General features: G+C 39.6%; 3 protein-coding genes across 10 annotated transcripts; 1 reads left to right on the forward strand and 2 right to left on the reverse strand.

The window, feature by feature from the left end:
- Positions 1 to 694: 694 nt before the first annotated feature.
- Positions 695 to 18,703, reverse strand: tbc1d4 (TBC1 domain family, member 4). Of its 5 annotated transcripts, none has more exons than XM_077727718.1 (23): positions 17,833 to 18,703; positions 14,863 to 14,991; positions 14,546 to 14,777; positions 14,110 to 14,357; positions 13,402 to 13,491; positions 13,205 to 13,309; positions 12,992 to 13,124; positions 12,393 to 12,484; positions 12,185 to 12,295; positions 11,977 to 12,096; positions 11,390 to 11,449; positions 9,862 to 10,070; positions 8,732 to 8,881; positions 7,494 to 7,645; positions 6,813 to 6,998; positions 5,789 to 5,950; positions 5,514 to 5,672; positions 5,338 to 5,438; positions 5,091 to 5,234; positions 4,386 to 4,545; positions 3,728 to 3,897; positions 3,270 to 3,446; positions 695 to 2,399 (listed from the first exon to the last, which is right to left on the reverse strand). In XM_077727718.1, exons 1-23 carry the CDS (start codon positions 18,265 to 18,267, stop codon positions 2,163 to 2,165), a joined length of 3,762 nt encoding a protein of 1,253 aa, XP_077583844.1. In that variant the 5' UTR covers positions 18,268 to 18,703; the 3' UTR covers positions 695 to 2,162. The 5 variants fall into 5 exon arrangements, with proteins under 5 accessions (XP_077583844.1, XP_077583845.1, XP_077583841.1 ...); XM_077727719.1 differs by having other exon boundaries at positions 9,862 to 10,073; positions 14,558 to 14,777; positions 17,833 to 18,702; XM_077727715.1 differs by lacking the exons at positions 8,732 to 8,881; positions 14,546 to 14,777; positions 14,863 to 14,991; positions 17,833 to 18,703 and having other exon boundaries at positions 697 to 2,399; positions 9,862 to 10,073; positions 14,110 to 14,355.
- A 748-nt stretch (positions 18,704 to 19,451) lies between these two features.
- commd6 (COMM domain containing 6) lies at positions 19,452 to 21,497 on the reverse strand. Of its 3 annotated transcripts, none has more exons than XM_077728182.1 (9): positions 21,362 to 21,497; positions 21,027 to 21,096; positions 20,733 to 20,791; positions 20,554 to 20,619; positions 20,402 to 20,478; positions 20,221 to 20,308; positions 19,951 to 20,031; positions 19,703 to 19,855; positions 19,452 to 19,638 (listed from the first exon to the last, which is right to left on the reverse strand). In XM_077728182.1, exons 2-9 carry the CDS (start codon positions 21,049 to 21,051, stop codon positions 19,588 to 19,590), a joined length of 600 nt encoding a protein of 199 aa, XP_077584308.1. In that variant the 5' UTR covers positions 21,052 to 21,096; positions 21,362 to 21,497; the 3' UTR covers positions 19,452 to 19,587. The 3 variants fall into 3 exon arrangements, with proteins under 3 accessions (XP_077584308.1, XP_077584307.1, XP_077584305.1); XM_077728181.1 differs by having other exon boundaries at positions 21,027 to 21,125; positions 21,362 to 21,496; XM_077728179.1 differs by lacking the exon at positions 21,362 to 21,497 and having other exon boundaries at positions 21,027 to 21,322.
- A 206-nt stretch (positions 21,498 to 21,703) lies between these two features.
- On the forward strand, positions 21,704 to 23,824 carry uchl3 (ubiquitin carboxyl-terminal esterase L3 (ubiquitin thiolesterase)). Of its 2 annotated transcripts, XM_077728063.1 has the most exons (9): positions 21,704 to 21,857; positions 22,031 to 22,042; positions 22,209 to 22,337; positions 22,466 to 22,622; positions 22,739 to 22,824; positions 22,908 to 22,955; positions 23,022 to 23,097; positions 23,187 to 23,245; positions 23,326 to 23,824. In XM_077728063.1, the coding sequence occupies exons 1-9, from the start codon at positions 21,816 to 21,818 to the stop codon at positions 23,410 to 23,412; spliced, it is 696 nt and encodes a 231-aa protein (XP_077584189.1). In that variant the 5' UTR covers positions 21,704 to 21,815; the 3' UTR covers positions 23,413 to 23,824. The 2 variants fall into 2 exon arrangements, with proteins under 2 accessions (XP_077584189.1, XP_077584190.1); XM_077728064.1 differs by lacking the exon at positions 22,031 to 22,042 and having other exon boundaries at positions 21,705 to 21,857.
- The last annotated feature ends 15 nt before the right edge of the window (positions 23,825 to 23,839 follow it).

Here is a 23,839-nt window from a genome sequence, read left to right on the forward strand (position 1 = left end):
CTTTACGCTTTAAATGTAGCCTCTATATTGACATAGGGGGATATATTGTTGAAAATTTCCTTTGGGAGAAATGACAGACATACAGAACTTCTAGTACTCGTTCAGTTGGTGCCAACGCTTTACTTCTTTTGACAACGAAATGGTTGACAGTAACATAAGCACCTTCTACTTTATCGTAGACAAGTCGCATTTTTAATCTTTGAATAATCTTTCGGTGGCCGGGAAATGTCAGAGATGTCATTAAATATATAATATAGGCCAAAGCATTAATGCAAATTGGCCAAAACACAAACGTAAATAGCCGCAACACGAATCCTATGTGTCCACAACACAAATGCAAATAGCCGCAACGCAAACGAGGACCTAAAAGTAGACATTAGGACTTCAACTCCTGTCGGGTGACTGCAGTACAAACACAACTTGTATCAAAGTATTACTACAAGATCAAATTTCTATAGGGAGATCAGTTCCCATTAAATATATCAAATTTGAATCTTGTTGAATGTGTTGCAGTTCCGTGTTATGATTAATTGCCGTTTACAAGCAACTATTAGGGATATAGCACCCCCTACAGTAGATAGGTTTGTATGGTAGGGTGGTTTATCTACGTGCATTGAGTAGAATTGTTCTTGAATAAGGGAAAGCAGGAGTTTCAGTCCTTTTTGGGTTTGTGTTGTGGCTATTTGCATTTATGTTGTAGGCCATTGGGGTTTGTGTTGTGTCAAGTTGTCGTTTATTGTTTTTTTTGGCTGACACTTCTCGGCCATCGAAAAATTGCGTTAAAACGTTAACGATAACCTGCGCATAATTGATGGAATTCCAAGCAATTGAGTGTTATGACGCCCTTCTTATTAGGAACAGAATGAGAGAAGTTTTGGTTCGATAAAAGCAGCATAAGAGCACATTGAGTTTCAAATGGTTTTGTTCGACGGAGTTTTGCCGCAGAGGCGACACTGCGGTCATTCACACAGGAAACCGGCGAGGCAGACGACCTCGCATCCTGTCTGAGTTTTTGAAAGACACGCTTCCTCCTTAAGAGGAGAAGACACTGAAAGTTCAAGTTGCTAGACCGGAAACCAACTAGAAAATCTTTTCAGACGAAGAATACATTCAATCATGACAATATCTTCAAGTGATATTAAAAAGTGAAATCATTTCACAAAATTGGAGAGGGTTCCAACAACAACAACAACAAAATCCACTCAAAAAGAGATGAATGAATGTTGTGATACTTGATTTTGCACACCTGTCAATGCTACATACAGGTACATTATTATACAGTACTGCATTCTCTGGACTATAAGTCGTTTTTATAGTTAAGGATTTAGCAAAAAAAATGCAATTTATAATCCAGTCTGAGTTGTATTATTTTTTTTCCCTTTTACGGTGTATTCTTTGGCTACTGTGACTTGTACTACAGTGCGGCTTACAGTCTAAAAAATATGATACTGTAGTAGAATTGTCAAAACAAGAGCTACAAATAGTTAAGAGTGACGTTCCCATCATATGGTATGAAGTATGTTTTTTTTCCGGTCTAAATTCAACGAAATTGACTAGTCTAATGGACGACTGCTTTTTTTTTTTGCAAAATATATTACAAAATAAGACGTACTGGTGTTCCATACATTTTGGACGAAAAATGTGCAGTACAAATGCTACAAACCTGCTTTTGTTCAGTTGCATCTATCGCTACCATCCATTTTCAGGCCTGATTTATAGATGTTTAATTTTTTTCTAACGTACAGATATTACGTTTTAGGATTATACAGTATTTACACCCATTCTACCCAATGAAAGACCATTTTTCTGCTATCTTGCAAAGATCCGCAATTTATCCAAATGTAACTTTTTTTCCTAAAATCCTCTCAGGCTGACTCAAAATAAAGAAAATATCTCATCTAAAATGTTGCATTGCTCCCATGTGTTGGCAGTTTTGCAGGAATAAAATGACTTCTAATTTGAAAATGTTGAAATACAGTACACGGTAAAAAAACTAAGGCGTAAGCGAGAATTTAGAGAGCCTCATTGGGCTCTGAAGCCACTGGTTAGGCAAAACCTATGTCCACATTTTGAGTTTTTGAAGGAGCTATTATTTTTTTTCTGTATTGTCCCAACAATCCCAACAAAAAAGTAGTGTAGCAACTAAATTGGGCTCTATGAAATTAAGGCCTTTTGGCAGCAGTTTTGTTTTTGGTGTCAGGCGGCGGCGCCGACTTGATGTGGGTCATCTCCACGCTGGCGAAGGCGTCAGGCGGCAGGCAAGAGCGCATGCGCTCGATAGTCTTCTGCTGCGCAGACCTTTCCTGCTCCAGCGTGCGAATCATGTGCTTCATTTTGCTTTCGCGGGACAGGAAGTTCTCCACGTTAGTTTCCAGGGATTGGATTTTTTGCCGGGCCGCCTGGTTAAAACATAACAGTGGGATAACGTGACTGAAAATTTTTGTCACTTTTCTGTCATGTGTATCTCAAACTGGACTGGACTCCAGTGATGTCCCGGTCTGAGTCTCAGTTTTGGGGGCCCGATTTTGCTATTTTTGAAGGAGGGCTCACTTTGGTACAAATATGAGTTGTCATTTTGTGGTGACATTTTTTTTAGCATTATTTTTTGCTGGTCTTAAAATCTGGGTGGCTGTATGGTTGTTGCATTTTCTTACACTGCCATCTGCAGTAAATCTTAGACACTACGACTGAATGAGTACTTCCACAAACTGGTTAAATATTTGGTTTTCATAAATAAACCAAAACAGGCCAATGTGATGAATTGAGCCCTCTTGATTTTGATTTTCTTGATTTTGACCCTTTCTTTGTTCTGAAAAGTTTTGTTTTTATTCACAAGAGTGAATATAAATACAGTATAAAATGTACTGTATATGTATTTCTTTTCAATATACCTCTGGGTTGTTTTGATTTATATAGGAAATAAAGAAATATGATGAATTGAGCTCCCTTGATTGTGATTTTTCTTCCTTTTATATTGTCAATGGACATTTTCTCTTTGTTCTCCAAGACTTGTTTTACAAGTATAAATATAAACCTATAGTATAATATTGTAGAAGCATCTTTTGAATTAATTTTAAGAATTATTTTGTTGTTTATAGACTTTCCACTTCCATTGACAGTTATATACATCAAACCCATTTCAATTGTAAAGGCTGGCATTCAGAGATCATGTTTCACTAACCACCCAATCGATGCCATCACTCCCCGTCAAATTGGATTGGGCGCCACTGGCAGCCAATTCTAATCTGGGGCATCTGGAAATGGTTTACCTGAAGTTTCTCCAGCAGCTCCATGTTTTGTTTCTTGAGCTGCATGTTTGTCTTTTCCATCTTTTCCAGGCGCTCCGTGTCATCCGGCGCCGGGCCGCCTTCGGCTACCTCATCCTGCAGTACGTGGTATTCTACCTCGTACGTGTGCAGCTGCTTAGAGATGTCCATCTCTGTCACCTGGCAACCAGAGATGCAATTTATTGTCAGACACTCAATGTTACATTCAATGGGCATCAGCCATGAATTTAGTATAGCAGGTTTTTAATCAAATTTATGTTGGATTTGTCACCTTCAGGTTTTAGGGCTTGAATAGGCTGCTATGCAAAGATGAGACCACATTGTAGGAGGGAGCGTTATATTATTTATTTTATTATTATTAAAGAAAATAATAATCCTACAGGTTAGGAATGCTAAGTGAAATGTTACATTGTGTTAAAATGTACGTAGAATGTCCTCACCTTGGCAATGGTCTGTTCCATTTGTGCTTGACTCAGGTTGGGAAGCGTGGTTTTCAAGTATTCAACAATACTTTCGAAGCTATCACACTCCACTATCTCCCCCTGATGGCTGCTTAGGAGGCACAAGGCAACTTTGAAGATGACTTCCGAACCCTGGATGAATAGGAAGTCTGAACCAAGGAAAAAGCACAGAATTAGCTTTTTAAAAAGGTTTTGGAGAAAGATGAACAAAATCAGCTAAGGATTTCCATTCATTTAGTCATCTCCTTTAACCTTTAATGTTCCCTCAACAGAAAAATAATACAGATGTTCAAATATAATTGTTTATTATTATTGAAAGATCAGTTTTTAATCAGGAAAATAAAAATTGCATTGGTCAAAATGTATGTCTATCTATGTATATCAAATTAGATGCATTTTTACTCATAGGAGTATACATGTTAAATTTACCAGTTTATAGAGACAAGTAACATAAGTGAGGGAAAAAAAGTCATTCTCTGCTAAAAATATGGTATTTACGAGATATCCTTGCAGGTTTGGTTGTACAAAAACCAGACTCTTTCCTAACATATTGTCATTGTTAACTAAATGTGCCTGATAGTCCCACTTTAAACAACATTGTGAAGCTAAAAGTGAACTATTAATGAAAAGAACCTACCAAAAATGCGGGAGACAAAGCCGAGGGGGAACTGTGAAGCAAATAGCGTGAGGAACCACGGCGCGGCATACAGGCTCGGGCAGATTTCGTACTCCTCCAGGTGATTGTACAAGTCGCGGTGGTAGTCGTGCAGCAGTCTGGAGAGCTGGTACATCTGGATCTAAATACAACACACATTAGAAAACATGTCACGGCAGAAAAAATAAACAATATTTGGACTTGAAAAGGCCAGATTAAAGAGAACAATGCACGCTATTGTAGTCGCCGACGAATCCCGGCAAGAGAGGCTTGCCGGGGCATGCGCCATTCTCGCAGTGGGCGCGTAATGACGTGCCCAAAATATCTGAAAATGCCCTTTACCGTCCCACTTGTGGATTGTGTCCTGGTCCACGTTAGCGTGAAAGTGTAGCGGTGTTAAACATTAGCATACCTGCTGATGTTTTCATAGCCGTGGCAAATGTCAGCTGATGTTTAAACCAGTGAGTAAACGAGGAGCTCGAAGGTGTGGTCGCACTTAAGAAGGTGAACCGAGGTTTGCAGTCCAGTGGGAGGGAGGGGAAAGAGAGAGGTGTGTATGGAAGGGAGTTTAATGGATGTATTTTGTGTGGAATTATAGATTTGTGGTTGAAAATGTTGTTGTAGTTTGGTTTATGTTAGTTTTGTGATTGACTTTGATAGTAAATGTGAATGTTTTGGTGCACAAACCTGCAGTGAGACCATGTCAGGCTTGTACTGGCGTCTGACGCCGAGGTCGTACATGAGGAACTTGAGCATGTCAAAGGCTTGCTCCTCGCTCATGTGCAGCAACAACACGCCAGCAACAAAGCTGACACCTTGGCAGTAGCCCACCTGGCAACACAAACATATATTATGACACATAAAGGCAGGCCCAGCAAAATTATGAAAAAAAGTGTGGCTTATAGTCTGGAAAATACAGTGAATTTATAAATACCTCTGTGTCCAGCAAAGAGTAAGCTTTAAGCAGGTTGTAAAGGGAAAGCTGTCCAGCACCTAGCTGGGTGGAGAAATACTCCAGGTTGGGGAAGGTCCGACCTGGGATGTGACACTTGTTATTAGTCTCTTAGCTTTCTTATGTTAGTCGTGTCGTCAATGGAGGTGGAGGCCTACCTAAATCCACTAGAATGGCGTGCTGCTGCGCCGTGAGCTGCTTCAACAGATCCCTGTAGGGCGTGTCGGCGGCCGGCTGGCGTGGTGGACGTCTCCGACATAAGCGGTGCTGATGACTGAGCAGCAACCACACTTCCCCGCGACGACTTTTAGGAACACCTTTATTTCATGAGGAATGGCAATACAAGTTAATATGAACAACATTAAGTACCTATGTTGAAGCTATATTGTTTATTATGTTGAGATACAAAACATTTCGGTTTTTTATACTTTACCTTGGCAGAGTGCACGGTAGAGAGCCTCCGGATCCTGCCGCACCGTGGTCCTGCCCGGCGCCGTCAGTTTTTTCTCCCACAAGGTCTGCGCCTCTTGGGAGTCGGGGCCCACTTCCGGGTAGCTCAGCTTCATTTTGCGGATGTGCAGCTCATCCCGACTCGCTGAAGGGGAAAAATAGATATTGCATGTAATATAAAGGCTTTTGGTTTGATTCAAACTGACTTGTCACGTAGCGGATTGACCACATTATACACTTAGCCCTTTGTTTTCACCAGAAATAAAGAATTGGGAAGACAATGACCATAATGGTTGCCTACAGTGGACTATCCAATGTCAGAATTTGACCCACATTTCCTTGTACTATAGTTGTTTTTTTATAATTAAAACTTATCATATATTACAATTGTATTTACTCATATGCCTAGGAAGTTTATGATGCGGGAGATTTTATAGTGGCCGTACCCATTATGTTCTTTGATTATAAGCAAAAAAATAACATGAAAATTCTGACAATTGAACGTCCTTGAGCTGAAGAGGTTCCACTATTTTCATATTAAGCACCTGAAGCCCCTCAAGTCAATAAAAGACACAATAACTGATCAAGGCACCGTCATCTGTTATGCTTTAAGACTTGAGATACACCATAAAAGAGCAAAACCTTGCTGGATGAATAAGAACAGAAAAAAAATGACAGTAAAACCCAAAGCCATGCAAAAGAATAAAAAATAAATCATCTATGGTTGAGAACTCTGCTGATGTCGCTTACCTTCTATTGAAATGATATTCACAGTGTTGATGTCAAAAACAAAGAAAGATGTATTGGTGTCTTATATTTACAAGAGAACAATATTCACGCACACAAAAATAATAATAATGCATTTTATTATATAGTGGCTGGGCATGGTTTATTTATCCTGACTAACTGTGATGACTGAATGAGGAAATGATATAGAAAAGCTCAAAGGTCATTCAGTAAAATCTAATCCTGACCAGAAAGAAGAAAAACAAATATAATGGACTCACCCTCCAGCCTCTGGTTTTCCTTCTCCATACGGAGGAGCAAGATTTGTTGGCGTACGGCAGTTTTCCACAGTGCTCGGTAGTCTGCCGCAGTCCTCTTGGGCCGATCCCCTCCTCTGCTAAGAGGGTCCGCGCTCGAATGTGGACCCCGAGGGGAGAGGGGCAACAGTTCCCTGGCATCTGACTGCTCTAAAAGTATTAAAAACAAATAATGTATCAATATAATCTATTTTGCATTTGATTGTAATGCTGATTTTGCTACTGAGTTTGCAGAATTGCACTTTTCCATTTTATTTATGAATATAGAACACCATTTCATGATGATATTTCTACTCGACTCTCATTATATTTAAGTTTTATGACAGTTAGGATAAGTGGTAGAGAAAATGAATAATTTAGTTCTGAATAACCAGCCCACATCGACACCTGTTTCATCAATGTTTCTTGATTTCTGTACTTGTATTATGTTTTATTCTTATATATAATCTGTATGTGTATGTTTTTTTGCCATTCCCTTATTTTCCTGTTGATTTTAAAGGTTCATCCTCAATTTAACAACTGCATTCTCATAATATCCTAACTTTATTTGGTTTTCCCTTCCTAAATAACAACTAGTTTGTCATGTCACCCAATTTTATAGCTTAGTTCCCCATATGTTCCCGTTTTATGGTGAAATGGTAATACCTGAATGTTGCATGGAGCTCTTCCCCATGGGCGAGGCGACCCTCAGGAAGATCTTTTGTCTCCAGGAAAGCTTGCGCGGACTTGGGAGCGGACCACTCACCGAGTCGTTGCTGCAACCTGACAGTGTCCTCTTTCTGCCTTCTCCATTCCAGCTACACAGTGCAAACAAACAGGCATGAATTTAGTGTCATGTTACACCGGCAGAAGTAAATGGAAGCACCTTACGCAGCCAAGACCGGATACAGTATACACTACAGAGGTTAATACAATGAAGCCGAGTTATCAAAGTATACACAAATATGTGGCAGCCATCAGATATGTTAATGAAGCAAGCAGCCACAGGTAGAAAAAACACGCTTTCTCAGACAGAGGAAAATTCTGTTGAAATCAATATGTTGACATTTTATCAATGTGGATTAATATATTGATTTGTTAAGTACAATTGAATCAGAGAGAATTCAAAATGATTATAAATTGCAATATGTATAGTAAATCATTTTAAAAATGTGCTGTAAAATCAATAAAATTGCCATACACATTAAAATTGATTGTTTTTATAGCTTTAGGCGAATTATGTTCATAGTTGAGACATTTTTGCCACCTGTTTTGCCTATTTATTATAAATATTTCTCAAAATATATACTCTATATATAATTTTCAAGATTTCAACTATGTTCAGACTTATTGGGAATTTTTTGGACTTATCACTGTGGTCCTAAATGTATCATAGGGATAGATGAGGGTAATAAAAATCATAATTTATTCAATGTAATATCCAAGGATGATCGTCACGGTGTGAAAATGACATTTCACAAGGGCGTGCTCCAACAAATCCCATTAAATATGTAAACAATGACCTTTATTTTCCACAACAGATAACCAGGCTCTACTAGGCCCGCCTCCCACTCGGAAGATGGACCTTTACTATCGCCAGCTTTTATTGCAATTAGCTCCAAATCAGATTCCATTTTCATTTCAGCCATGCAAAGTAGAGCTAAGACATTCGCATGCGGGCAAAATGGCGTCCCCTGCGACTTGGTAACGAAACGGAAAAAGGTTGTGCAGCAAATGGGGACGTTTGAGAAAGTAGTAGTTGCGGGAAAAAGCTCTCACTGCTGATAGGCAGGAAAAGACTAAAAAGAATCAAATCTGGGCGTTAAAAGGTTTTGGACAGCCAGCATATTAAATTTGAAATGACGGCGTCAAAAAATAAAAATAAAAATTGATCATCCCGTCACCTCTTGATACTCCCACTGTCCGTCAGTGAGCTCAGGGAACCCAGCGAGCCCTGGTAAATGCTCTTCAGGAAAGTGGGAGCCGAGAAGGAGGAAGGGGGGCTGAAGGACTGGCTCTCCGATAAACTGCGCGTTCTCGAAGCGGCCGCAGGACTGCGGGACCCCCCGCACATGGAAAAAACAAATATGTTACACACTTTTGAAGGCCAAAAGAGAAGGGGACGGATGCTCGGAAACTGGTGACGTCATTGTTTCGGGGGGAGAAGAAGCTGTTATAAATAGAGACCAATAAGGCCTGTGTTAAATATTTGGGTAAAGATCGTTAAATAGAAACTACATTGACTTGGCTTTACTAAGAAGACATAAAAAAATATTAAAATTGAGTTTGCTTGTGTGAATTGATATTAATTTTGCAAACAATTTGGAGAATTTGGTGAAAAAAATAAATGATTAAAAGCCTTCAAACTCTCTTGTCATAGTTCCCATGTGGGTAAAAGGATACACAATTTCAAAACATAAACTGCTGCCAAGTTGTATCATGTTTATATGATTCATCAGGGGAAAGTGCACCGCTTAAAGCTATCTATGACAGCCAGTTAAAATTGTTATCGCCTGAAGCCAGCGCTAGCCATTGTGTCTACAACTGCTTTACTGCAACTGCCTAAAAAGCAGCACTGCCCCGAAAACACTGCAAACAAGAGTAGGCACTGTCATTCTAAGGCCCCTCCTTTACATTATAGTGTAGTATTTATTGTTATTATGAAGTTTTCTAATTCAGTTAAGGTAAATCCACTTGTTTTCATTAAAAAGTTTTCATTGTAAATGTATTTCCAAAAGAATATACAATAACTAAAGCAGTAATAACCAAAAAGTATTGGTGCAAACCAATTCCAACAATGCTTTAAATACTAAGCACACAAAAAACACACTATAGAAGGAACGGTAACTGAGGGGACCCCAGCAGATGTGCATCCCGACCTGAAGGATTTCCCTCACTCAATAGAAAACCTTAATGTGTACTCCACTGTACTTTTTACAGGAAATGTTTCCAGGTATACGCCTAAAATCTTATGAGATCATAATTTGTGGTTTATTTATATAGCCGTTATGAGAGACTGAATTTGTCATGCTACCTGCTTTGCAGAGCTTCCGAGGTGGCTGACTGTTGCCTGCGCAAAGGTGCCTGCTTGCCGCCCGTCTGGCCCTCGAAGGAGATGCGCTTCTTCACGGGCGGGTGGCTGAAGGTGTGCGCTCGTCTTCGGAACTGCTGCCCCTCTTCGGGGTCATCGGCTGGAAACGGAGGCGGGGATGCCGGTGGGGAAACACCTGTGGATTCTTCATCCTGCTGGTAAACATGCAGCACAAGTATTATATATATAGTATATACAGATGTTACACATTGTGTTCAATAACAGTTCCTCAAAAATAGAAGATCTAACTGTCATCAAGGACTTCAGAAAATAAATTACAGTACTTTGATAAATACAGAATATCTCTGGAGGTAAATAGACAAGAAGGCAACTTTTTCCACTTATATTCTAAAGTTGACCAATTTAACCAGCAGCCCCTAAAAATAAACATTCTGAATCAGATGTCTTTAAGAGGGGCTGTATGGAAAAGGTTTAGTGGTGTAATTTTTTGAAAAACAATAGCTTTTATGTGCCCCAGTTCTCGACAGAAATTCAATAGCTATTACACATCCCTGATCCAAACAACTTAACTAAAAAAAAAACAAATTTTCCAACATTATATTCATTACTTACCTCACCAACAAACAATCAAGGCGACACTCATTTATGTCCACTCGTGCTCTTCACTTCCACACTTATTTGTGCAACTCCCACATCTATTGTATTCTAATCAGCCATGTCACGTGAATTTACAAGTGCAGCCCCCCACCCCTCCGGCCCACCTCACTACACTGACATGTTTGACTAAAGCAGAATCATGTTCTTCCTTTTCCCACATACAAATGCCACCAAATATTAAGTGTCAGCACAATATGCACTTTATTATGACTGACAGGCTCATGGGCACAACAAGGTCAAGCACCACATGTCGCACTTTTGTCTAATGGGGGAGCTGGCAGCAAAAGTAAAACCAAATACCCAGCAACAAATGTCCTTATTTGGGAGTTCCTGTTGTTGAGGTACTATTGTTTCAGCATTTTAAATAATAATAATAACAGAAAAGACAAAAAAAATAATAATAAGTAACATTTACACATAGAGATTTCGATACTGGTGGGAAACCTTTATAATTTGAACAAAAAATGGAGGCAATGTGTTTGGGGTTGTGGGTGAAATGGCATTTGTGAAATCCGGCCAGAAGAGGGCAAAAAAATGGCTCTGATGGGATGCCAATGTTTGTTTGTATTGAATATTTCAAGCTGTCCGTCTCTGAGAGATTGAGAAGTACTGCATCGTACTCTCATTCAACATTCTGCATGACAGTGACACCAGCGCATAAATGCCTGCTGGCTGCCTCTGAAACACGTGAGCGAGCGGCGCTATGACTGACCCACGTGAAGTCAAGCTAGCGGCATTTTACGATTGCATCGTTTATCAAAGATTTTCCGCAGAAAGCGGGCTAAAAAAAGGAGGGGTGACAGTTCCGACAGTTCCCAGAATTCATCTTCGAGGAGTCTTAAAGGAAACTTACTTTGTCAAAGCTGCTCATGCTTCCCATGCTGCCTAAACGGCCTCGCATCCGACTGGCACCCTAAAAAAAGGATAAACAGTAATAATTAATGACATGTTTAAGCCAATTACTTCCTAAATTGCAAAAAGTGTACATGCAAAACTTTGCTAAATGCTTGATGGCATAAATTCAATTCAAAATGACCTTTACATAAAAAAGATGGCTCTAAATAAACCAACACAATGAATGCCTTCTTTCACCAAAACTAACTCTTTTTTTTATATTCACGTGCACAAACATGTGTTAAAATAATCAAGTATGGTTTCTTGTCAGTGACTCTACTGAGAGAATAAATGTTTAAAAAATGTACTGGCGGGATGATTGAGAAAATATTGATTATTTCACATTTGAGCATGAGTTAGATGTTAAATGTCCTCATGTTGCCAGTTGTACAGCTCTTTTTATAAGGACTCTGAGACAAAATAACAGATGGCAATGGATCCTCAGAGCAGCCTGGATGTTGTGACTGAGATATTACCCTGCATAAAGATATGGGTCAATCTAAATCCTCCAATGACACAACAAAGAAGGAAATTGAGAGGACATACCCGAGCCAAGATGTTCTCCAACGAGCTGGTAAGGGACGAACGAGCCTTGTTCTTGAGGATATCTAATTTGAAGCGGCTGCCCGTGGTTGCACCATCGCCCGCAGAATTATTTGCGCTTTGCTTAAAAAAAAGAACAAAAAGGAAATTATTCTTCTCTCCCAAGCCCTTCTAACAAACTTCTACTTAAATTAGATTAACTTAACAATACCTGAGGGGTCTCCCCAATGTGCAGATGTGTTTTCTGCTTGCTTTCACACAGCTGTCTGAGATGCAAAATGACCAGTTCATTCTCTTCTTGGTCAGAACTTGGCTTCAATCGCTGTAGGTTTGAAGCATTGACAGGAAAGATGCATTCTTTACAGTAAGTCTCTCTTAGTCAAAACTGCAAACACGTGTTTAGAGGTTTCGAGCCTGACCTGAACTCGCTCGAATATTTCCACTTGTTCATTGTCTGCCAGCTGGGAGAGATATTTCTGGATTGCAAGTTTAGCTCTGGGTGGGTAGAGGCCTGCAACAATGGAGGTCATTTTATTTATATATATACATACATATAAGTATTTGTGATTGGTTGTAAACTATACTAGTGTAAGGCATTTGACAATGCAATTTTAAACTTGTTTCTTTATTTTACCTCCCCTATTTTTTTATTTTTATCAGCCAATCACTCAATTAACCAACTTTATTGAATGATATAATACATATTAATCAATTACCGGATTTTCCGCACTATAAAGTGTAAAGAGTATAAGGGGCAACTTCAATGAATGGTCTATTTTTACACTAGTTTCATATGGAAGGCATTATGGATTATCAAATTAAGTAATAGAAGTGGTTTTGGTGGTAGACATAGTAGCAGTAGTAGTTAAAAGGAATTGTGTTTTATCCATAGGAAGGCACACTGGTGGCTTTTGAGAGAATTGAAGTTGCGCCTTATAGTGTGAAAAATATGGCCCTTGGATCCATAAATGTATATATTAATGTACAGCAACAAAAGGTAAAGAGTTTCTTACTGCACCTTCAATGCGTTCGCAGAGCTTATGTAGGTCGTGCATGGGGCAGGCCTCACATAACTGGACCAGAGTCTTACTGCTTTGCAAGGAGGCCGCTGTACTGAAGGCCTGCTTCAAGGTTAGCATCACCTCATCCACCTTTGTACGAATTAAAGTTTGTGAGAGGATAACTAACAAAAACAACATCCCCCACGAATGATCTCTTGCAAGATACTCACCAGAGACTCACTGGCACATTGGAAAACAAAACACATGTACTGGCTGGGACCGGATTCTGATTGGTCACGACAAATGAATCCAAAATGGTCTGTTTGCTTGATAGCCTGTTAAGATTGAAGACATTTTTTCAAGGTTGGATCTTTCTTTGCTTTTGTTTTTCTTCCAAATATTACATTGACACATAAAACAAACCAACCTGACAACAAGAAGAAATGTCTTTAAAGTTTTTTTCCAGCACCACTGTTTTGCTGTCTGGACTTATAAGGTTGACTTCAAAACGCCCAACCTATAAATCATCGAAAAAATACCAATTAAAACCAACTAAACAGCATTACTAAGGTCCTAAAATACAAGTAGGCTAAATTCCAGTGACCCATGCTGAAAATCAATGTCAGTCTGTTGCTCTTTTCACATATTGAGCGGCTTGCTATAATTAGAAATGTGACTTGAGGGACAGCAGTTGCCTGACGTTGATTTTTGTATTAAAAAGAGGAAAAAAAGAGGTGAGAAAAACAGGAGCAGCCAGTGGTAAGCAACTTGTTTTGGCTGCCATGAAGAGTTGCAACACAACTAGACAGTGCATCACTACTCCCTGCCAAATGACCGTAAAAGTCATTTGCAAGGAATCTTTTTCAGCACAGCAGCTACTATATTTAGATACGAGTCCGTCAAGAGAGCAACACTTCATTTCTAACAAAGTCCAAAACTATAGACTCGGTGCTGAATAGAAAATTGTAACTGTACAGTCCAATTGTTCTTATTTAGGATATATTAAATTCTATTCATTAAAATCTGATGTCAATAAAATCTGAAGAATATTAAAAAAAAAACAATAGCACCACATAATGCAATAGTTTGTTTTACATGGATCTCGAGTCAAACTAAAGCAATTTAGCTATTTTACCTGGAAAAGCATGGTTCTGTTTTTGTCCGAATCAGACGGTTGAACGTTGTTAGGAGCGCTGGCATGTCTGCGTCGTACTGGGTCCAACACGGCACCTTCTACGGGTTTTCTTTGCAAACTTCCCGCCAGGCTGCTGCAGCGTGTGCGGAACTCTTGGGGTTCCGTAAAACCTGAATCTTCGAGGATGCACTCGGGGTGGGCTCCTCTCAAGCTACTTTGACTGCTGCTGATGGACATGCCGGATTCCGCTGTGGATTCAAATGAACATTTTTGACATCAAATTGGGTTAGGCTGCCACATAGTAACAAACTTTGCATTAGACTCCCTTGCATGTAAATATACTCATTTATTTTTGCTTTTAAATTCTGAATATGGCTCTCAAAGAATGGTATTTAAAAATAGGAATTGTGCCATTCATTCATACATTTTCCATAACTCCATTTCTCACCAGTCATGTCTTCTCCAAGACCTTCAACGTCCTCATTTTTTTCATTCAAAACAGAAGAGAGCGGATCTCCTCCAACACCAATGGTGAACTCAACAGGAATCTTATCCATAGACCCTCGCTGGCCATTGAGTAGACGCTTTCGCTTGACCTCATGTTGACGAAACTTCTCGATACAGTCGTCAATGAGGGTGGATGGAGCTTTTTTATGCCCCACCGTCACCTGCGGAGGATAATGCACGTTCATGTGGTCAAACAAACAAAAAAATGGCATTATGAACCATTATTTTGCAGCTGGTTCTCCTCACCTTGCCACAATAGAGTACTTCAAACTTCTGAGAGTTGTAGAAGGCTTCGTCAGCTTCCTGTTTTGGTTTAGTGTCTTCCTTAAGAGCCGATTTAGACATTTGGCGAATACTGCTGATCACCTCAGACACCTTTCGGGAAAAAAAACAATGGATTGTGAGTATACAACAATAACAAAAGAAGAGGGGCGTGGATAAGGGGAAACAAGTAATAAATCGTTCAATGGTGCATCATGGAGCAAATTCAGTAAACTGTGTCGAATGGCTTATCAAGGTTTCCAGGTTTTTTTTTGTTTTTGTTTTTTTGGACCACATGGTACCACGCTTCATAATCCAAAGCTAAAAAGGGCATCAGATAAGAGTTCATTAACGGCCTTGAAAATGAAGACCAAGCAGTGCTCTCTTGAATTGTGGCAGCCAGGCAAGTAGCCAGGAAACACCCACGCGCACCCCTGAGACTAAAGTCACAACAGGCCGCAACAAATCAGTGTTTGAGGGACGCAGAGACAGTTCCTGTTCTGTCGGGTTTGTTGCGACTGCTGTGTTAGAAGTGAAAAATACTAAAGTTTAATGACTTGCGTGCATGAACAAGTCAAAACTGAATCTGTGAGAGGACTCTTGAGGAGAATTTTAGCCAATAAAGCAACAATAGGGCTTTTATTTTTGATACTGTTAATATCTGACCTTGTGCTAGACAATAGGCTATAAAAACAGTTCCTGTAAACAGTGTGCAGTATCTTTAACTCTAGCTCATACTTTCCAAAACATTATTTTTCTGAAGTGTTTTTGGAGATAGTTATTAAGGAAAGTCACAGAGACTAGTTTTGACCATTTTACAGTTATTGCACCAACCCTCCCATCAATTCTGGTTGTGATGTCACAACCAGAATTGGGATGATCACATTTAAGCTTTCTAGTGCATGTTAACAGATTGACATGCACAAAAAGAAAAATGCTACCAGACTGCAAACATCTGCAGCCCATTCTGAATGTGGCATCTTCTGTTTGCAGATTTTTTGTGGGCGGGGCCAAAGCAACTGAGTAAGGAATACTGTTTTGGAAAGAATTTCATTATTAAGCTTTTTCTGTCACTTTACTGGATGGATTTGTGTCTTTAAAATCACTTGCTGTAGCATGCAATAACCTTGCTGAATGTTTATGTTGGACCAAGTGTTATTTTTGTATCTTTATGAGTTGTATATAAAGTAACCTATCCCAATTTCAACCTCAACTGTGGGTGGATCAGTTCCAAGTGGGAAAAGAGGCAGTGATGCACGTGCACGGGGTCTTCAGTGTAAACGACATGGTGTCAAGTTGCAACTGGTCTGGTAATAGAACAATGCACTTGTGTCTTTCTTGAATTCAAAGAAATATGTTGCATTGCCTGTAAAAAGTTTTTGTAACCCAAAAAACTGGTAATACAGTTCTGTAAAGACCATAAGGACTTCATATTATAACAACTAACCCTTGCACAACGTTGTCTTTCAAGTCTAACAAGCCGCCAACTTGCCTAGCGAGGCATAAGAACATCTTGTGATTATATTATGTTAAGATTACCCTCCAGTTAAACATTAGGCGCTATATTTATTCATCCTTATACAAGACGCTTTGTAATGCAAGTCTTTCCACTGACGTTTAAGGATAATTACAGGAGGGAATCGTACATGTCACTCCTAAATTAATTAGGCGAGCGTAATAAGAAGTGCTGCAAAATGAAAAGGAAAGTGATCATTTAAACCAGGGTTGTCAAACATGCAGCTTGAGGGCAAATGAACTATGGCCCACGAACCAAACTGAGTTTGACACCCCTGGTTTAAAACTAGGACATGTGAAAAGCATTTTATGGAATGAGAAACGCATTCCAAGTGGTCCACCCAGTCAATGTCAGCCAAACCGGTTTGTATTGCGTAATAAGTAGGAGTCAAGTACATCTAGCAACGCTAGCATATGATTGGTGGGAGTCAAACTCCTGGAAAGTCTTAAATCTGCCATGGGTGTGTTGCTTTTACAAACTTGTACGCATTCCAAAGGAAATATGATAGATTGCAGAAAAGTCGAGTGGAGAACAAAACGTGTGGATTTGATCTTTCTTTTTCTGGTTTTAAGGTGAAGCAGGAACCTGATGCTTCATGTTGCAACATGAAAAAAATGGTTGAACATTATCATCAAAGACTGAATTACTGTATAATTTAATGCCTCATAATGTCACCTTTTAGTTTATATACTTGCATGCTATAATCCAAGTAATGCTATAGCACGATGGATGAATATTAGGAAGACATCCATTCACTTTCATTATAAAAAAAAAATCTGTCAAAATTAGGACATCTTTGAATGCAATTTTTACTGTATCTTTACAGAAATGATATGACGAGTGACATGCTTACATGCACGCCTTATAATATATAGTAGATTATTGGATTTGTCGAAAATGTGTCTTGGCGTTAAGTATTTAGGGCACCAGATGACGGAGCTTGCACACTGGATTTGAGGGAAAGTTAATCCTGTTCTTGTTCGTCATTGTGCTATCAGATAACCAGAAAAAAATGATGCTGAAATATATATATATATTTTTTTTACTTACAATCTCACTACTATTAGTTGTTAGACCGAAGTAGGCCCACACAGCCGACATATTTGCTCAAAAGTTTGATTAATAGCACGCAAAAATCTTACTCAGTATCTGATACAACTACTTTAGAGGTATCGGATTTGGTCCCAAGATCGGATCTGAACCAGTTGTGTATTCACCAGTATGCATTGTGTTTTTTTTCCAGATAGTGTAAATCAAACCAATAGGCATGTCCGCTGTTGATATTAACAGATCATTGTGTAATCCATTTACCAGTTACATTATATGTATTTTGCATGAAGAAAATCGGATGGATCGGAAGTATCGGGACATCCCTAATACTTAATGATGTTGATTTGGGGATGGAGGGTATCAGGGGCATTTGTGGCTGTGGAGTATACCTGGTTGGGGTCGCTGGCTTTGAACACATGACAGGACATCTCAGCTTCGGGGTTGTCAGGGTGGGCCCGCAGCAGGTAGGCAAAGTAGGTGAGGTCGTTGCTGTTGTGCATGAAACGTGAGATGTGTTGCGCCTTGTGCTCAAAGATGAATACCGAGTAGTTGTTGCTGGAGGTGGATGAGGAAGAGGAGCAAGGCACGCATCGGAGGAAGGGACAGTTGAGGACCAAATGTACCTCCCGTGGCTGCATGGTGGGGCCACAGTCGCCCCTCTCGCTCCTCCGCCGGATCTCGGCCACCAACCACGGCAGCATCGGCAGCGTGGTGCGGCGATCCAGCACCGACCAGCCCACGTAGGTGAGGGGAAACCTCTTGTCCGGCATGGGGGAACCGTCCGAGTCACCCAGGGGGGTCTCGGTGGTGAGCGGCTGTGACATTAATAACTTTTTGTGCTCTCCAAAAAAGGGGGAAATTATAAGGCGCTCCCAGATGGATTGTTGTTGTCACGGACTGAAATGTTCACAGAAAAGCGCATGAATACGAGTTTCCTGTCCTCCTCCGCCTCTTGTTTTTGTCCGTTCCGATCTCGCAAGCTAGAAACGTGGCTCGGGATTGCGCCAGTGTAAACATAAGACTGCGCTTACTTTCTCCCAGGGGCTCGTCAGACTCCCCGCACCGTGTCTGGACTCGATCCAGAGAGGCCACGAACGCATGCCGCTTTTCCACGAAAAGAGCTTTGAAAAGGTGTTTAAGGTGCCGTCTGTGTGTAGCCAGGCGTCTCGTTTGCTGTCCTTCCACGGAGCGTCTCGCAGATGGAAGGCGGAGCGGCCCATGCGCCTCGATGATCCTCCCATTCGAGCACATGTGCGGGTTTCAGGGCTGGGCCTTCCGTGTGGACAAAACGTGACAGCGCAGAGACAGAAACAAAGCTGGGGGAGCTTTTCCAGTCAAAGACAAAGATCCGTGGCGTGTGTGGGGTGTCCCACGCTATGCACTCTTCCGCATTTTTGGCTAATGAGGGCGTGCATACACTCCCAGTCGTTAAAATAATGTAGATCAACTATGCAAGATAATACAAACTACCCATTTTATATTGGCCTGCAGCAAATAATTATAACATCATTGAATGTGGCACGCACAAGATGTTTGAGTTCAACTTACATATTGTTGCACTTCTTGTTCTCTGATATTGAAATCAAGGTAGAAAAATGCATATCAATATTTTGTTTTGCATGAACACACATCATATATATACTTATCATTTTTCCAGTAGTCAAGGTATGCACAAATATATTTTGTCATTGCCAACCATTATATTCCCAAATTGAGTATTTTGAATCAGGACATGTCTGATTTACACAAGTTTGTGCATGGATTATTTTGAAATATCAGTTGGGGGCAGGACCTAACTGTCCTTCAATTTCAAAATGACCCATTTTAACAATGACAATCTGCTCACCAACACGTGTCACGAAGCCCAGGCGCCGCCCTAAAAATAGCAACTGCAACCTTATCAGTGGAGACATGGGAGCACTGGAGTTAACCAAAAATCACTACCCTTTTTAGCATCTGTAAATATTTCCTATAATAAAAGATCCCACATTTAATCATTTGAGTTTTTTATTGTTACAGAAAAAAGTACACAAAAACAATAATACATTTGTGATTGATGAACTGAACCAACATTGGTGTTCACTTATTATATTACCACGACATTGGTAAATGAATTTTGTAGACAGTAAAGGCTGGCATGTGCCTTAAACAGTCTCCATGACAGCCGCCATCTCCTTCATCTGCTTGTGAAAGTTCTGTAAGGATACAAAAGGTTAAGTTATATTATCATAGCAAATACAGGATAGTTAATGTATTTACCTGAAACTGCGGGACGGTCATTTCAAAAGCATTCTGGCGGATCTGGCCCGAGGGCTCGGCGATCTTCAGTAAAATGGTCACGAAGGGTGAGTTGAGGGAGCGGCAGGTATCAGAGCTCACCGCCATGCTCAGCTTCCACTGCATGTCCACAATCTAAAAAAAAGTAAATAAAATATTTAAAACTAGTAACTTCTCAAGTTGTTCTTGGTAAAATACACATAGCATATACTTCAATGTGTTGCAATTACCCGGCCAATGCTGAGCAAGTCTTGGGCAGCCTGATGGACTTGCACTGACTCCCCATTTTCACGCCATAAACTGTGAAGAACCTAAAGTAAGGAATTCAAAATTGAATCATATTGCATTTGTATTTTTTAGGGATGTCCCAGATCTCATCGCGTGATCCAGAATCATGTATTTATTTGTTTTGAAGTATAAACTCAAGACTCATTGACTGCCAAGCCCCCCAGTCAAAGTTAGTTGGGAATTTTTGAAGGGATAATGAAGATAAATTTAACCTGAAGTGACTCTTTGGACCATTTGTTGCTTCCTTTTTGGAGTCTTGACACGAGATCATCAGCAGACACTTTGTTCTTTCCGGCAGATCTGCCAAAAAAAAAATAGAACAAGTATTATCATATGGTTTGTTTTAGTCTTTTATTCTAATACATTGATTTTTGCAACAGCTGTGAAAAATACCTGAATGTTAACAAGAGGAATCTGACGATGCCGTCTAAAGATTTGTGGTCAAGTGTGATACCAGCTCTCTGAAATATCTGAACATAGCACAAAAATACAGTATAATATATCCCAACAAGTAGGTATAGTATTAATTCCGATTCCTTGCTCACATTGTAAATTTCCGATGAATCTACTCCTTTTGACTGTCCTCGGAGGTAACTCAGGATGTGCTGACACTGAGGATTATAAAATAGATTCATAATTTTAAGAACAACATCATGCATAAATTGTATTGACTACTAATTTCTTTAAATAGTATAGGAATATTTGTCATGACATATGTACTCACTGGTTGTATCAACAGGTCTGGGCTGAGCATGCAAATGTTGTCTACAACACTGTCAGTTCCTGAAAATCAATAATAATAATAATAATGTTACATAGGTATTGGATATGGGCCATCAAAATAACACTGTTGCAGCTACATAGCTAGAAAAGTTACCCTACTGTGGCTGCTACGTGCACCAAATGGTTAGATGTGCAAAAACAAGGCTGATCTCAGTCGGATTAAAAACATTGAACGATATATGTCATTTCACATGAAAACATTAGCAAGGGATATACATTAAAATATTCAACCCACCACAAAGGTCTTCTGTTGCTAGCATCGTCGGTGTTTTGTTTTGGCCGGATACGTTTTCGCAGTGAGACGTCTAAAGTATCCAGGGTAAACAGCTTACGACTTGTATATAGAGAGAAATCTATGCTTTACATTCAGATTTTGTAAACCACTTAATGTAAATTACTTTTCCTGCATGTATCCAAATATTACTGCGTACTATAATCTTGTTTATCAAAGATCCAAGTTATACGACAATGATCTCTCCGTGTATAACATCTTTGTCAGCTTCAATAGGGCAACAATGGCGCCCCTGTCTGGCATTTGCAGGTTAAAATGAACACACCATTAAAACTCACCAGTGAGACGAGATCATTCAATGGGATTTTCTGATCTCTTTTGATTTAAGAATATTTTCATAATTTAAGTTAATTCATAATTGCATGGCATGTTATCAATATGCGAAACCAAAAGTAAAACTGCCTCGAAAATCCCTCCCTCATTTTTGGAATGTTTCATCTGTGGGGTGGTGTATCTTTCACAAGGTAGAAAAGGGGCCAATTATTCTCCAATATGAGACAATTATACAAATATTGTATCCTTAAAATTAAATTTTAATAGTAAAAAAATATGTTACATGGCTAAATGTTTAAATACGGTTGATTTGTAACTGAATCGTACACCCCTGCTTATCCCTTTAAATGGTAAGTGCGTTTTGCCGATGCGGAAGAGGAGTCCAGCTGTCAAATCTCCAGTAAAAAAAATCAAGTTCCTTCGCTCTTGCTCAAAAACTAACAAACATTTCTTTTCAAAATGAGTTCACCACGCTGGTTGCCGCTGGAAGCCAATCCTGAAGTACGTGCCAGTGCTATTTTATTCCTTATATTTGACACACGTTTGCCTCACAAGAAAACAAACATGTGCCAAACTAGCTAACTAACGTTAGCTCCACCATAGCAAAGCTAAAGGTATTCTAACCCTACAAACAAGCAATTGTATCTTACGTATGTTTATTTTTGTCCTTTCAGGTCATGACTAAGGTGAGTTTCCTGAAATAAATTAATTTGTGAAAATCAACTTGATTAAAAGTGACTGGTATATACAGTAAGGCCTTAACAGCAATGTTGCGTTTAGTGATTTGCTGAAATTTGCTAGAAACCATTGACTGACGCCATATAAAGTGAAAACTTGCAATGTTGTGCCTAGTTCGTCAGCTCTTTAGGCATGAAACTAAGCTGGCAGTTTGGAGATGTGTATGGATTGGATACCGTTGCACTCAGCATGGTGCCAAGACCTGTTTGTGCTGTTCTGCTACTTTTCCCAATTACAGAAAAGGTACATAATACTCACACATTTAAAATTAGGCCTCCACAATCAATACCCTGGCCTCACTATTGCCATAATAGTATATCAAGTCTTCTAAACATGTGTGGTTAATCCCTGTTTTTGTGCCTAATGTCCAGTATGAAACCTTCAAGCAACAAGAAGAAGAGAGGCTGAAGCTTCAAGGCCAAGAAGTGTCCAAAGATGTCTACTTTATGAAGCAAACTATTGGCAACGCGTGTGGCACGATAGGACTGATTCATGCGGTGGCCAACAATTTGGCACATCTGGAATTTGGTGAGTAGTCATCGCATCAACTAGATAATCCAGATAAAGTTGACTAATTGTATTCCTGCTTATTTTATCCCAAACTCCTGACTTAAAATTCCACCATGCTTTTGCTTTTTCTTTAGAACCTGACTCCGCTATGAAGAAATTTGTTGAACTCACCTGTAAAATGAGTCCGCAAGAAAGAGGCGCTTTGCTGGAGAAAGATGAGGTACTCCAAAAGACATAGATTGTGTAGAGCCAAGTTTTGTAATTACCCTCAGCCAACAAGAATTCCTTTGTGTTTATTTTCAGAGTATACGCGTCATGCATGAATCCAGTGCACAGGAGGGACAGACTGAAGTATGTTCTTAGTTTAAGCATGATTTGGATTTTATTGAAAATAATAATAATAATTCTTTTTTGCAGGCACCAAGCTCCGACGAGAAAGTCAACCTTCATTTTATAGCTTTTGTGAACGTGGGAGGCCAGTTGTATGAATTAGGTAATTTAACTTCAGAGTCCAGCATCTTATTCCAGATTTAATTCAGTTTTTATTTACAATGGAATCCAATATGTTTTCTTCTCCCTCAGATGGCCGTAAACCCTTCCCTATTCTCCATGGGAAAACAACAGAAGATAGTCTCCTGGAGGTTAGACTAGATAGATAAAAAAATAAAAACGTCAGGTGGTCATTGGACAAGTAAACCAAAAATATTCTTATTCCTTGCAGGATGCTTCGGAGGTCTGTAAGACGTTTATGGCCCGAGACCCACAGGAGGTCCGCTTTACCATCATCACCCTCTCCAAAGAGTCCTAATCAGGCAAATCCACCTGAGCAAAGGCAACGGTTTTACTGCCAAAACATTCTCAAGTGCTGACTTAATCTGCATCTTCCACATATAACCAAACTACCAATTTGAGGGGGGGCTAATGATCATGTTTCAATATAAACAAAAGAAAAATTCCACTAATTACTTTAACCTAAGTTGGTTGAGAATTTTGAGGAGGAACTCCTCATGCTAGCTTGTCATTGCACTACAACGTTTACAAAATCGAGCACAGTCTTCATGGCGGTTGTGACAGTCTCAGCCATCAATCGCTGTAAAGAAGTGCTTACTAATCAAGCGACTAGCCAAGTAAAGACACCGTGTACTTGTGAACGGTGCAGATTTTTTTTGTTACCATTTAAAGAAAAAAATGATATTGTCAATTAAAATCTTAATGTCACAGATCTGGTTTTGGTT

Source organism: Stigmatopora nigra, chromosome 11 (assembly GCF_051989575.1).
Source record: "Stigmatopora nigra isolate UIUO_SnigA chromosome 11, RoL_Snig_1.1, whole genome shotgun sequence".
NCBI classification, from domain to species: Eukaryota; Metazoa; Chordata; class Actinopteri; order Syngnathiformes; family Syngnathidae; genus Stigmatopora; species Stigmatopora nigra.